Source organism: Bombina bombina, chromosome 3 (genome assembly GCF_027579735.1).
Source record: "Bombina bombina isolate aBomBom1 chromosome 3, aBomBom1.pri, whole genome shotgun sequence".
NCBI classification, from domain to species: Eukaryota; Metazoa; Chordata; class Amphibia; order Anura; family Bombinatoridae; genus Bombina; species Bombina bombina.
The window spans coordinates 93693689-93706299 of NC_069501.1; the positions used below are offsets into that span (position 1 = coordinate 93693689).

Below are 12611 nucleotides of genomic sequence, written 5' to 3' on the forward strand. Positions count from 1 at the left end.
GAAGTTCCAGACGTTCAGGCTTTTTGTCAGGCTTTGGCTAGGATTAAGCCTGTGTTTAAGACTGTTGCTCCGCCGTGGAGCTTAAACTTAGTTCTTAATGTTCTGCAAGGTGTTCCGTTTGAATCCCTTCATTCCATCGATATCAAGCTGTTATCTTGGAAAGTTCTGTTTTTAATGGCTATTTCCTCGGCTCGAAGAGTCTCTGAGTTATCGGCCTTACATTGTGATTCTCCTTATCTGATTTTTCATTCAGACAAGGTAGTTCTGCGTACTAAACCTGGGTTCTTACCTAAGGTAGTCACTAACATGAATATCAATCAAGAGATTGTTGTTCCATCATTGTGCCCTAACCCTTCTTCAAAGAAGGAACGACTTTTGCACAATCTGGACGTCGTCCGTGCCCTGAAATTTTATTTGCAGGCAACTAAAGATTTTCGTCAAACTTCTTCCCTGTTTGTCGTTTATTCTGGACAGAGGAGAGTTCAAAAAGTTTCGGCTACCTCTCTCTCTTTTTGGCTTCGTAGCATAATACGTTTAGCCTATGAGACTGCTGGACAGCAGCCTCCTGAAAGGATTACAGCTCATTCTACTAGAGCTGTGGCTTCCACTTGGGCCTTTAAGAATGAGGCCTCTGTTGAACAGATTTGCAAGGCTGCAACTTGGTCTTCACTTCACACTTTTTCAAAACTTTATAAATTTGACACTTTTGCTTCTTCGGGGGCTGTTTTTGGGAGAAAGGTTCTACAGGCAGTGGTTCCTTCCGTGTAAAGATCCTGCCTGTCCCTCCCGTCATCCGTGTACTTTTAGCTTTGGTATTGGTATCCCATAAGTAATGGATGACCCGTGGACTGACTACACTTAACAGGAGAAAATATAATTTATGCTTACCTGATAAATTCATTTCTCCTGTAGTGTAGTCAGTCCACGGCCCGCCCTGTTTTTACGGCAGGTCTAAATTTTAATTAAACTCCAGTCACCACTGCACCCTATAGTTACTCCTTTCTCGTATGGTTTCGGTCGAATGACTGGATATGACAGAGGGGAGGAGCTATATGGCAGCTCTGCTTGGGTGATCCTCTTGCACTTCCTGTTAGGGAGGAGTTATAATCCCATAAGTAATGGATGACCCGTGGACTAACTACACTACAGGAGAAATGAATTTATCAGGTAAGCATAAATTATATTTTTTCCATACATTTGCACCTCCATAGATGAGACCATAAACGTTAGAAGCCAACAGTTTCTAGGAAAAAGAAAGACCGTCCCAACTGATCTGCACTGTAGGGCTGCCAAATTATTTGGGGAGGAGAGTAAGGATTTAAAATAAAGTTTCATAGGAAATAAAAAGTTAAATTACTGAAAAAGCACTTTAATTTTACAGTTTGATACCACAAAATTCTTTTTTACAAAACATCTTTGCTTCCACTCAGCTATTTACTAGTAATAAATCAGATGCTGTACTGTGACACTGGCAGCTGCAATTTATACTCTGCTCAGTGAACTTAACCCTAAAAGCTCTGCACGTTTTATGTGCAGAGCTTTTTGGATTTAGGGCTCGATTTACCAAAGCCCTACGGCTGCAAGTTCTCACAAGAACTTGCTTGCCTTAATTTTTCAAGCAGCGGTCACCAGACTGCCGCTTAACCTCTTCACCACCTCTACGTGCCCCTGTATGCCTCAGCTTTGATAAATCTAGCCCTAAGTTCCCGTAGCAGGGAGAATGTAAATTGCAGCTGCCAGTGTCTCTGCAGCACTTAATTTATTAGTTAGATAGCGGTGGTGGCCATGCCGTAAAAAAGTTAAACTAACACAGGTACACAGCACAGTAGCACACACAATGAATTATGTGGCTGGCAAATACAAGCAGGCAGCGGCAGGATAAGAAGAGACATGCAGGGAGCCCGGGAGAGGAATGTAAAAAAAACAGAACTGCACAGCAGGCTCCTTCACGGAGTGTGCTGATTACTGCAGTCAGAGCTAAATAACCCCAGGCTGGATTGCTAAAGTGCATGGCCACGTTAGAAGTTTTATTACCTTAAGTGTGACAAGTTTTTCTTTCCATTCCTTCCACTTCATAACTGACTGTGACTGTCTCTCTGTATCCACCCTCTGTATCCACAGACAGAGCACTCGAGTCGCCGCTCATACCCCCAGCCCTCCACAGTACTGCATATTTGAGCGTGTACCTGCCCCCCCCCCCCCCGCGCGCCGAAAAGTTCCCGGTCAAAAAAAAAACACCTTTATTAAATGTAAAATAATATGCCTTGTCAACATTGTAATTTTTTTTTAATTATAATGACCTAACATATTCAGTGCAGTAGCGGCCAAGTGCTGCCCCCCCCAAAATCTGCCGGCCTATGCGTTAACACGCCTATATATATATATATATATATATATATATATATTTATATATATATATATATATGTGTGTGTGTATATATATATATATATATATATATATATATATATATATATATGTGTGTGTGTGTGTGTGTATATATATATATGTGTGTGTGTGTATATATATATATATATATATATATATATATATATATATGTGTGTATATATATATATGTGTATATATGTGTGTGTATATATATATATATATATATAATATGTGTGTGTGTGTATATATATGTATATATATATATAATGTATAAAATTAACATGCCATTTTAATACTCTTAACAAAGTTAATTAAGTATTCACTTTGAGTGATAACAGATTTAGATCAACATAGTTATCGTATTCCCCTTCTGTTAACTGTCTTGGACATTGTTGGTTATTCCTTATTTACTTTGACACCTATATCCTGACTAAATGTTGAACTGGATTGTTAGTGATGACTGTATGCAAATGTTTTGAAATCTAAATGTTGAATTATTTTTTTTTAAATTATGAAATCTATACACACAAATCATAGGTTGTTTCTATTTCTCCTAGTTTTGCTGAAACCCAGTTTACGAAACCAAAAGTTCTTTCGATCGCATGGGATCATTTAGATACCATGGTTTTTACTTCAGGTAGTGATCAGCTTCTGAAAGTGTGGGATTCCAAGACTGGGAACTTGCTTCGTATCATGAAGGTATTTGTCTTCCCCCTTTTTTTTTTTTGTGAGATTTACACTATCCTTCTTTAATTTTTTTTTTTTTTTTTGGGTCAGTATCATATTTCTAACTTTACACCCTGTAGGATAAAGTTAAAACAGTTGTCCCAACTTTTTTTTTTTTTATATGTGGCTTCTCCGATTTTTTATTTTTATATGATTAGGACATCTGTTAATGACATACAGTATACTATATAATATATAAGAAGCACTATAAAACAAAAGTTAATTTTATCTCAAACTTCTACTGTAAAGTATTATTATTTGAATTTGTACACATTCAACAAGGAAGGGTTGTTAAGGACAGGAACATTGAGATGATCCTAGTCACAATAGGCTGGTCCTCGGCGATGTCAGCAAGTCCTTTGAGTGTAATGTGCAAGCATGGATGAAAGTTAAAGTCCGAAAATGCAGGGAGAGTTTTCCTGCGAACCCATCCCAACTCATATTAACAGCTCCTTGGTAATCGGCGTTGACGAGTTTCACTGCCTAACTTTCTTCACTAAACTCCATGTCAGAAGCGAGGCTACTATCTGTCACACTTGAAGGGCCGTATTCCTGTTCCATGGCGTCGATTCCGGTAAGATCATTTTTATTTCGATATGTGAATGTAAAGTTAACGAAACAAGGTAGGATCCCAGTGGGACTCCTTTTATCTTAATAAGGAATCATGGGTTAATATTTCCTGAGGGGTGTTATTGAACAGTGGGGACCTTTAATCATGTTTGTTATATGGTTCTATCTGCAAATGTGTAGCTATACTTAGGCTCACAGCCTTTATGGAACATAACGGCCTTTTAATGACACAATCTTTTCAGATTGCGCGCCTTTTTCATGACTGGCACGGTGCACCTTGTGATGGGTTCAGTTACGTTGTTTCTCACTTCCGTATGCTGACTGTGTGTGACCGAGACAGTCTTGCTCGTGAGTTGTCTGGGTCACAGGAGGTGGTGAGTGCCCTAGCCATTGGGGGTGTTTAAAGGGTGCCAGTTTTTTTTTCATTTTTGTAATCCCAAGATTATGGAATGTTTTAATATGCGTGACACGGATGCCTCCAAAATGGAGGATGTGTCTTGTGATGAATATGAAATGGCCCAGGTAATCAATGCCCATCAGTTATGTTCCGATTGCTGATCTAGAGTAATCTCTTCTCTTGAAGCAGGGAGCTTAGAGTGCGTTGAGCCATCCGCCTCCGATGTTTCCATGACCCATGAAGCAAGTGTCCCAGTCCATTTCCCAGCTACGCAAGCAGATGTCCCTATGGCCTTTACGCCTTCTCCGGAGGGTGGCTTGTTTCCTGCAGAGGTTACGGCACAGTTCTGCATGGTCATTTCTATGGCGCTGAATCATTTATATCTCCCAAGTGAAGTATTTCTAAGATACTGTCCGTGTTCCGTTAACCAGGGCCCGTCGAGCGTGGGATTGCCCGATTCAGTTCAGCCTTCTGGGGAAGCGTTGGCCCCTATCTCGGGGCCAGGGTCTTCAGTTGATCTGGCAAGGGATGATTTTGCCTTCCGTTAAAGGCTGGCTCGCCTTTGTGTTCTTTTAAGACATGTTTTGGCAATGTTGGAGGATTCCAGTCCTAGCATGCCGAGGGATAAGAGGCCTTAGAAGCTGGATGGCAAAATGGATATGACGTTTGTGGATGAAGCCAATCTCCTTAACGTCGTTGTTTTTCTTTTTGGTTCCAGTTCTGAGCTTGTGTGAATGGGGCTTTTAATCGGCTGGTTCCGTTGTCCGCATTCACCTTCGGCGTTCACCCAATGGGTGCTGCCTTCATTTTTTTTTTTTTTTTGATCCTGATGGATGTGTTTAATTTGTTTTTTCTTAAGCTCATGTCTGTTAGATTTTTGTTTTTATGAACGTTCTTCCCTGGAACCCATACTTGCTATTTAGGTCGCGTGGGCACTTCCTTGGAAGTTGCATTCTTGTTGAATAATATAATTGTTTTCTAGTTCATTTATCGATCCTTTGGGATGAATTTTTTTGGACCTTGGGAATTTCTAGAGTGTCCTTATACCAGGTACTGGTCGGATTCTTTTACGGCTTTTACCAGGGTTCATGTCACCCTCGTAGTGTTGATTAATCCTGCTTGATTTGGAATCTCTCTTAGACTGTTCTATGGACTGGCTCGGATCCTACCTAAGTATGAGGCCTGTTGTTTAAATACAACCCCTTTGAACGGAAGGTTAGGAGTGCCAATCTAGGTTGGTAGTTTGGGCTTCTCGCCTGGAATACAGATCTGTTTTTTCAGACATCATCATGGTTCTTCAGGTCCCTGGGGACTCAGAACCGTTATTCCATTCTTGGAGTGGGAGATGTGTGTGACCTATATGGTCTGGTGTGCTGAGTGATTCATGATTTGCATTTTCACTCGAGGTTCTTATGGACGCTGACTCTTTCGCCTATTAAGCATTTTATTGTGGTGGTGAAGTTTCCTTCCTTACCACCTTGGGTGGATCACATAGTCTGGATGCGCGGGCATATTCTTTCTCTGCTCAGAGTTGTATTACTCTAAGAGTTGGTGTGCAGGGGTTCCCTGCCTTCTGTGGCAAAACTGTAAAGCTCCAGTTTCTCCAACATTGGTGTGTCCAGTCCACGGCGTCATCCTTACTTGTGGGAATATCTCTTCCCCAACAGGAAATGGCAAAGAGTCCCAGCAAAGCTGTCCATATAGTCCCTCCTAGGCTCCGCCCACCCCAGTCATTCTCTTTGCCGTTGCACAAGCAACATCTCCACGGAGATGGTTAAGAGTATGTGGTGTTTAGTTGTAGTTTTTTATTCTACTATCAAGAGTTTGTTATTTTAAAATAGTGCTGGTATGTACTATTTTACTCTGAAACAGAAAAAGATGAAGAGTTCTGTTTGTGAGAGGAAGATGATTTTAGCAGACAGTAACTAAAATAATTTGCTGTTTCCACATAGGACTGTTGAGATGAAGTAACTTAAGTTGGGGGAAACAGTTAGCAGACTTTTCTGCTTAAGGTATGACTAGCCATATTTCTAACAAGACTGTGTAATGCTGGAAGGCTGTCATTTCCCCTCATGAGGACCGGTAAGCCATTTCCTTAGTCTCAAACAGAATAAAGGGCTTAATATGGGCTATAAAACTGGTAGACACTTTTATGGGCAAATTGATTGCTTTATTTGGCCATTTTATACAGGTTTATGCTTGTAATTCACACTTATAAGCTTGGGGAACGTTTTTTAACGTCAGGCACTGTGTTAGACACCTTTCCAGTCAGGAAGGGCCTTCCCAGTTGTAGGCTGAGCCTCATTTTCGCGCCATTACTGCGCAGTTACTTTTGAGAGCAAGACATGCAGATGCATGTGTGAGGGTCTAAAAAGTTCCTAGAAGGCTTCATTTGGTATCGTATTCCCCCTGGGTTTGGTAAAGTCGCAGCAAAGGCTGTAGCTGGGACTGTAGAGGGGTTAAAACTGTAACCGGCTCCGGTTTCTTTATTTTAAGGGTTAAAGCTCTGAAAATTGGTGTACAATACTTTGAATGCTTTAAGACACTGTGGTGAAAATTTGGTAAATTTTCAACAATTCCTTCATACTTTTTCACATATTCAGTAATAAAGTGTGCACTGTTTAAAATTTAAAGAGACAGTAACGGTTTTATTTTAAATGTTTTTTTTGTACTTTCTTGACAAGTTTAAGCCTGTTTAACATGTCTGTACCTTCAGATAAGATCAAATCCCTAAGATCCTTTCCTTTCTACAAGAGGGTTTGGATAAAGGATTATCAGCGAGTTCTCTAAAGGGACAGATTTCTGCTTTATCTGTCTTATTACACAAACGACTGGCAGCTGTGCCAGATGTTCAAGCATTTGTTCAGGCTCTGGTTAGGATCAAGCCTGTTTACAGACCTTTGACTCCTCCCTGGAGTTTAAATCTAGTTCTTTCAGTTCTTCAAGGGGTTCCGTTTGAACCTCTACATTCCATAGATATTAAGTTGTTATCTTAGAAAGTTCTGTTTTTGGTTGCTATTTCTTCTGCTAGAAGAGTTTCTGAGTTATCTGCTCTGCAGTGTTCTCCGCCCTATCTGGTGCTCCATTCAGATAAGGTTGTTTTGCGTACTAAGCCTGGTTTTCTTCCAAAGGTTGTTTCTAACAAAAATATTAACCAGGAGATAGTTGTACCTTCTTTGTGTCCGAATCCAATTTCAAAGAAGGAGCGTTTGTTACACAATTTAGATGTAGTCCGTGCTCTAAAATTCTATTTAGAAGCTACAAAAGAGTTCAGACAAACTTCTTCTCTGTTTGTCGTCTATTCTGGTAAAAGGAGAGGTCAAAAAGCGACTTCTACCTCTTTCCTTTTGGCTTAAAAGCATCATCCGATTGGCTTACGAGACTGCCGGACGGCAGCCTCCTGAAAGAATCACAGCTCACTCCACTAGGGCTGTGGCTTCCACATGGGCCTTCAAGAACGAGGCTTCTGTTGATCAGATATGTAAGGCAGCGACTTGGTCTTCACTGCACACTTTTGCCAAATTTTACAAATTTGATACTTTTGCTTCTTCAGAGGCTATTTTTGGGAGAAAGGTTTTGCAAGCCGTGGTGCCTTCAGTTTAGGTAACCTGATTTGCTCCCTCCCTTCATCCGTGTCCTAAAGCTTTGGTATTGGTTCCCACAAGTAAGGATGACGCCGTGGACCGGACACACCAATGTTGGAGAAAACAGAATTTATGCTTACCTGATAAATTACTTTCTCCAACGGTGTGTCCGGTCCACGGCCCGCCCTGGTTTTTTAATCAGGTTTGATGAATTATTTTCTCTAACTACAGTCACCACGGCACCCTATAGTTTCTCCTGTTTTTTCCTCCTGTCCGTCGGTCGAATGACTGGGGTGGGCGGAGCCTAGGAGGGACTATATGGCCAGCTTTGCTGGGACTCTTTGCCATTTCCTGTTGGGGAAGAGATATTCCCACAAGTAAGGATGACGCCGTGGACCGGACACACCGTTGGAGAAAGTAATTTATCAGGTAAGCATAAATTCTGTTTTTGTCTGCTTAAAGAAAATTTTGGAAGATAGATCCTTCAAAGATCTCTGGGTGTTGTCTCTTCCATTACCCTTGGTCTGACCATGGTCTCGACGTTCGGGTGTATTTCCGTCCTCATTGCAACTCTAGCCTTGGGTCTTGTCAGTGAAGGGGCAAGGTCGGTTATGGAGGGCCACCCTTCTGGGGTCAGGTATGTTACCATTTATCCTCAATGCTCTGTTTGGGGCTTCGTGGGTGGTGCCTTAAGTTCGGTTCTTTGGGATAGCGTGCAGGGTACATTCTCATTTGCCTTCGGGTGTTAGTTGCTACCCTGCCTGTGTGTGTAGCACATATTAACACTTGCATACGAGATTTCTTGCGATCCAAGTGCCCTGGGTACTGAATCTTAGCCCGTTAAGGAAGTCCTTTGTGACTCTTGGGTTTGAGGCTATTTCTAGATCACCAAGTCTACAGACTTTAGGGGTGTGTTCCTCCTTGCAGGATGCAGCTTAGGGTTCCTCTGGAAGATGGATCTTCAATTGATTCCTTTTCTCCAACATAGGTGTGTCCGGTCCACGGCGTCATCCTTACTTGTGGGATATTCTCTTCCCCAACAGGAAATGGCAAAGAGTCCAGCAAAGCTGGTCACATGATCCCTCCTAGGCTCCGCCTACCCCAGTCATTCTCTTTGCCGTTGCACAGGCAACATCTCCACTGAGTTTTTTGGTGTTTAAATGTAGTTTATATCCTTCAATCAAGTGTTTGTTATTTTAAAATAGTGCTGGTATGTACTATTTACTCTGAAACAGAAAAGAGATGAAGATTTCTGTTTGTAAGAGGAAGATGATTTTAGCAAACGTTACTAAAATCGATTGCTGTTTCCACACAGGACTGTTGAGATGAAGTAACTTCAGTTGGGGGAAACAGTTGGCAGACTTTTCTGCTTGAGGTATGACTGGCCACATTTCTAACAAGACTTTGTAATGCTGGAAGGCTGTCATTTTCCCTATGGGGACCGGTAAGCCATTTTCTTAGTTTAAGTATAAGAATAAAGGGCTTCATAAGGGCTTAAAAAACTGGTACACATTTTTCTGGACTAAAACGATTACTTTGCTAAGCATATTTTGCAGATTATAACTCTTAATAGTTATTATAATCTTGGGGATTGTTTTAAAAAAACGGCAGGCACTGTATTGGACACCTTTTTCAGATGGGGGCCTTTTCTAGTCATAGGCAGAGCCTCATTTTCGCGCCACTAATGCGCAGTTGTTTTTGGAGAGCAAGGCATGCAGATGCATGTGTGAGGAGCTAAGAACCACTGAAAAAGTTTATAGAAGGCGTCATTTGGTATCGTATTCCCCTCTGGGCTTGGTTGGGTCTCAGCAAAGCAGATACCTGGGACTGTATAGGGGTTAAATGTAAAAACGGCTCCGGTTCCGTTATTTTAAGGGTTAAAGCTTTCAAATTTGGTGTGCAATACTTTTAAGGCTTTAAGACACTGTGGTGAATTTTGAACATTTCCTTCATACTTTTTCACATATTCAGTAATAAAGTGTGTTCAGTTTAAAATTTAAAGTGACAGTAACGGTTTTATTTTAAAACGTTTTTTGTGCTTTGTTGACAAGTTTAAGCCTGTTTAACATGTCTGAACCATCAGATAAGCGATGATCTATATGTATGAAAGCCAAGGTTTCTCCCCATTTAAATTTATGTGATGATTGTGCCATAGTGTCCAAACAAAGTAGGGACAATGATGCCACAGATAATGATATTGCCCAAGATGTTTCCTCAAATGAGGGGAGTAAGCATGATACTGCATCATCCCCTTCTGTGTCTACACCAGTTTTGCCCACACAAGAGGCCCCTAGTACATCTAGTGCGCCAATACTTATTACCATGCAACAATTAACGGCTGTAATGGATAATTCTATTGCAAACATTTTATCCAAAATGCCTACTTATCAGAGAAAGCGCGATTGCTCTGTTTTAAACGCTGAAGAGCAAGAGGACGCTGATGATAACTGTTCTGACATACCCTCACACCAATCTGAAGGGGCCAGGAGGGAGGTTTTGTCTGAGGGAGAAATTTCAGATTCAGGAAAAATTTCTCAACAAGCTGAACTTGATGTTGTAACATTTAAATTTAAATTAGAACATCTCCGCGCACTGCTTAAGGAGGTGTTATCTACTCTGGATGATTGTGACAATTTGGTCATTCCAGATAAATTATGTAAGATGGACAAGTTCCTAGAGGTTCCGGTGCCCCCCGATGCTTTTCCTATACCCAAGCGAGTGGCGGACATAGTAAATAAGGAGTGGGAAAGGCCCGGCATACCTTTTGTTCCTCCCCCTATATTTAAAAAATTATTTCCTATAGTCGACCCCAGAAAGGACTTATGGCAGACAGTCCCCAAGGTCGAGGGGGCGGTTTCTACTCTAAACAAACGCACTACTATCCCTATAGAAGATAGTTGTGCTTTCAAAGATCCTATGGATAAAAAATTAGAGGGTTTGCTTAAAAAGATGTTTGTTCAGCAAGGTTACCTTCTACAACCAATTTCATGCATTGTTCCTGTCACTACGGCAGCGTGTTTCTGGTTCGAAGAACTAGAAAAGTCGCTCAATAAAGAATCTTCGTATGAGGAGGTTATGGACAGAGTTCATGCACTTAAATTGGCTAACTCTTTTATTTTAGATGCCGCTTTGCAATTAGCTAGATTAGCGGCGAAAAATTCAGGGTTTACTATCGTGGCGCGCAGAGCGCTTTGGCTAAAGTCTTGGTCAGCGGATGTGTCTTCCAAGACAAAATTGCTTAACATCCCTTTCAAGGGTAAAACACTGTTTGGTCCTGATTTGAAAGAGATTATTTCAGACATCACCGGGGGAAAGGGCCACGCCCTCCCTCAGGATAGGTCTTTTAAGGCTAAAAATAAGCCTAATTTTCGTCCCTTTCGCAGAAACGGACCAGCCTCTAATTCTACATCCTCTAAGCAAGAGGGTAATACTTCACAACCCAAACCAGCCTGGAGACCGATGCAAGGCTGGAACAAGGGTAAGCAGGCCAAGAAGCCTGCCACTGCTACCAAAACAGCATGAAGGGATGGCCCCCGATCCGGGACCGGATCTGGTGGGGGGCAGACTTTCTCTCTTTGCTCAGGCTTTGGCAAGAGATGTTCAGGATCCTTGGGCACTAGAAATAGTTTCTCAAGGTTATCTCCTAGAATTCAAGGAACTACCCCCATGGGGAAGGTTCCACAGGTCTCAATTATCTTCAAACCAAATAAAAAGACAGGCATTCTTACATTGTGTAGAAGACCTGTTAAAGATGGGAGTAATTCATCCAGTTCCAATAGGAGAACAAGGGATGGGGTTTTACTCCAACCTGTTCATAGTTCCCAAAAAAGAGGGAACATTCAGACCAATTTTAGATCTCAAGATCCTAAACAAATTTCTCAGGGTTCCATCGTTCAAAATGGAAACCATTCGAACGATCCTTCCCACCATCCAGGAAGGTCAATTTATGACCACGGTGGATTTAAAGGATGCGTACCTACATATTCCTATCCACAAGGAACATCATCAGTTCCTAAGGTTCGCTTTTCTGGACAAGCATTACCAGTTTGTGGCACTTCCATTCGGATTAGCCACTGCTCCGAGAATTTTCACAAAGGTACTAGGGTCCCTTCTAGCGGTTCTAAGGCCAAGGGGCATTGCAGTAGTACCTTACTTGGACGACATCCTGATTCAAGCGTCGTCTCTGTCAAAAGCAAAGGCTCATACGGTCATCGTCCTAGCCTTTCTCAGATCTCACGGATGGAAAGTGAACAAGGAAAAAAGTTCTCTGTCCCCGTCAACAAGAGTTCCCTTCTTGGGAACAATAATAGATTCCTTAGAAATGAGGATTTTTCTGACAGAGGTCAGAAAATCAAAAATTCTAAGCTCTTGTCAAGTGCTTCATTCTGTTCTTCGTCCTTCCATAGCGCAGTGCGTGGAAGTAATAGGATTGATGGTTGCAGCAATGGACATAGTTCCTTTTGCACGAATTCATCTAAGACCATTACAACTGTGCATGCTCAGACAGTGGAATGGGGATTATACAGACTTGTCTCCGACGATTCAAGTAGATCAAAGGACCAGAGATTCACTCCGTTGGTGGCTGATCCTGGACAACCTGTCACAGGGAATGAGCTTCCGCAGACCAGAGTGGGTCATTGTCACGACCGACGCCAGTCTGGTGGGCTGGGGCGCGGTCTGGGAACCCCTGAAAGCTCAGGGTCTATGGTCTCGGGAAGAATCTGTTCTCCCGATAAACATTCTGGAACTGAGAGCGATATTCAATGCTCTCAAAGCTTGGCCTCAACTAGCAAAGGCCAAATTCATAAGGTTTCAATCAGACAACATGACGACTGTTGCATATATCAACCATCAGGGGGGAACAAGAAGTTCCCTGGCGATGGAGGAAGTGACCAAGATAATTCAATGTTCGGAGGATCACTCCTGCCACTTGTCGGCAATCCACAT

The 12611-nt window shown here is 41.9% G+C and overlaps 1 protein-coding gene across 1 annotated transcript in view; it reads left to right on the forward strand.

Annotated features, from left to right (window-relative positions):
- BRWD1 (bromodomain and WD repeat domain containing 1) overlaps positions 1–12611 on the forward strand; it is a gene marked incomplete in the record, with an annotated part of 1309461 nt that overhangs the window by 365873 nt on the left and 930977 nt on the right. The window contains 1 exon segment of the mRNA XM_053705925.1: positions 2945–3086. Coding sequence (XP_053561900.1) covers positions 2945–3086 — 142 coding nt within the window.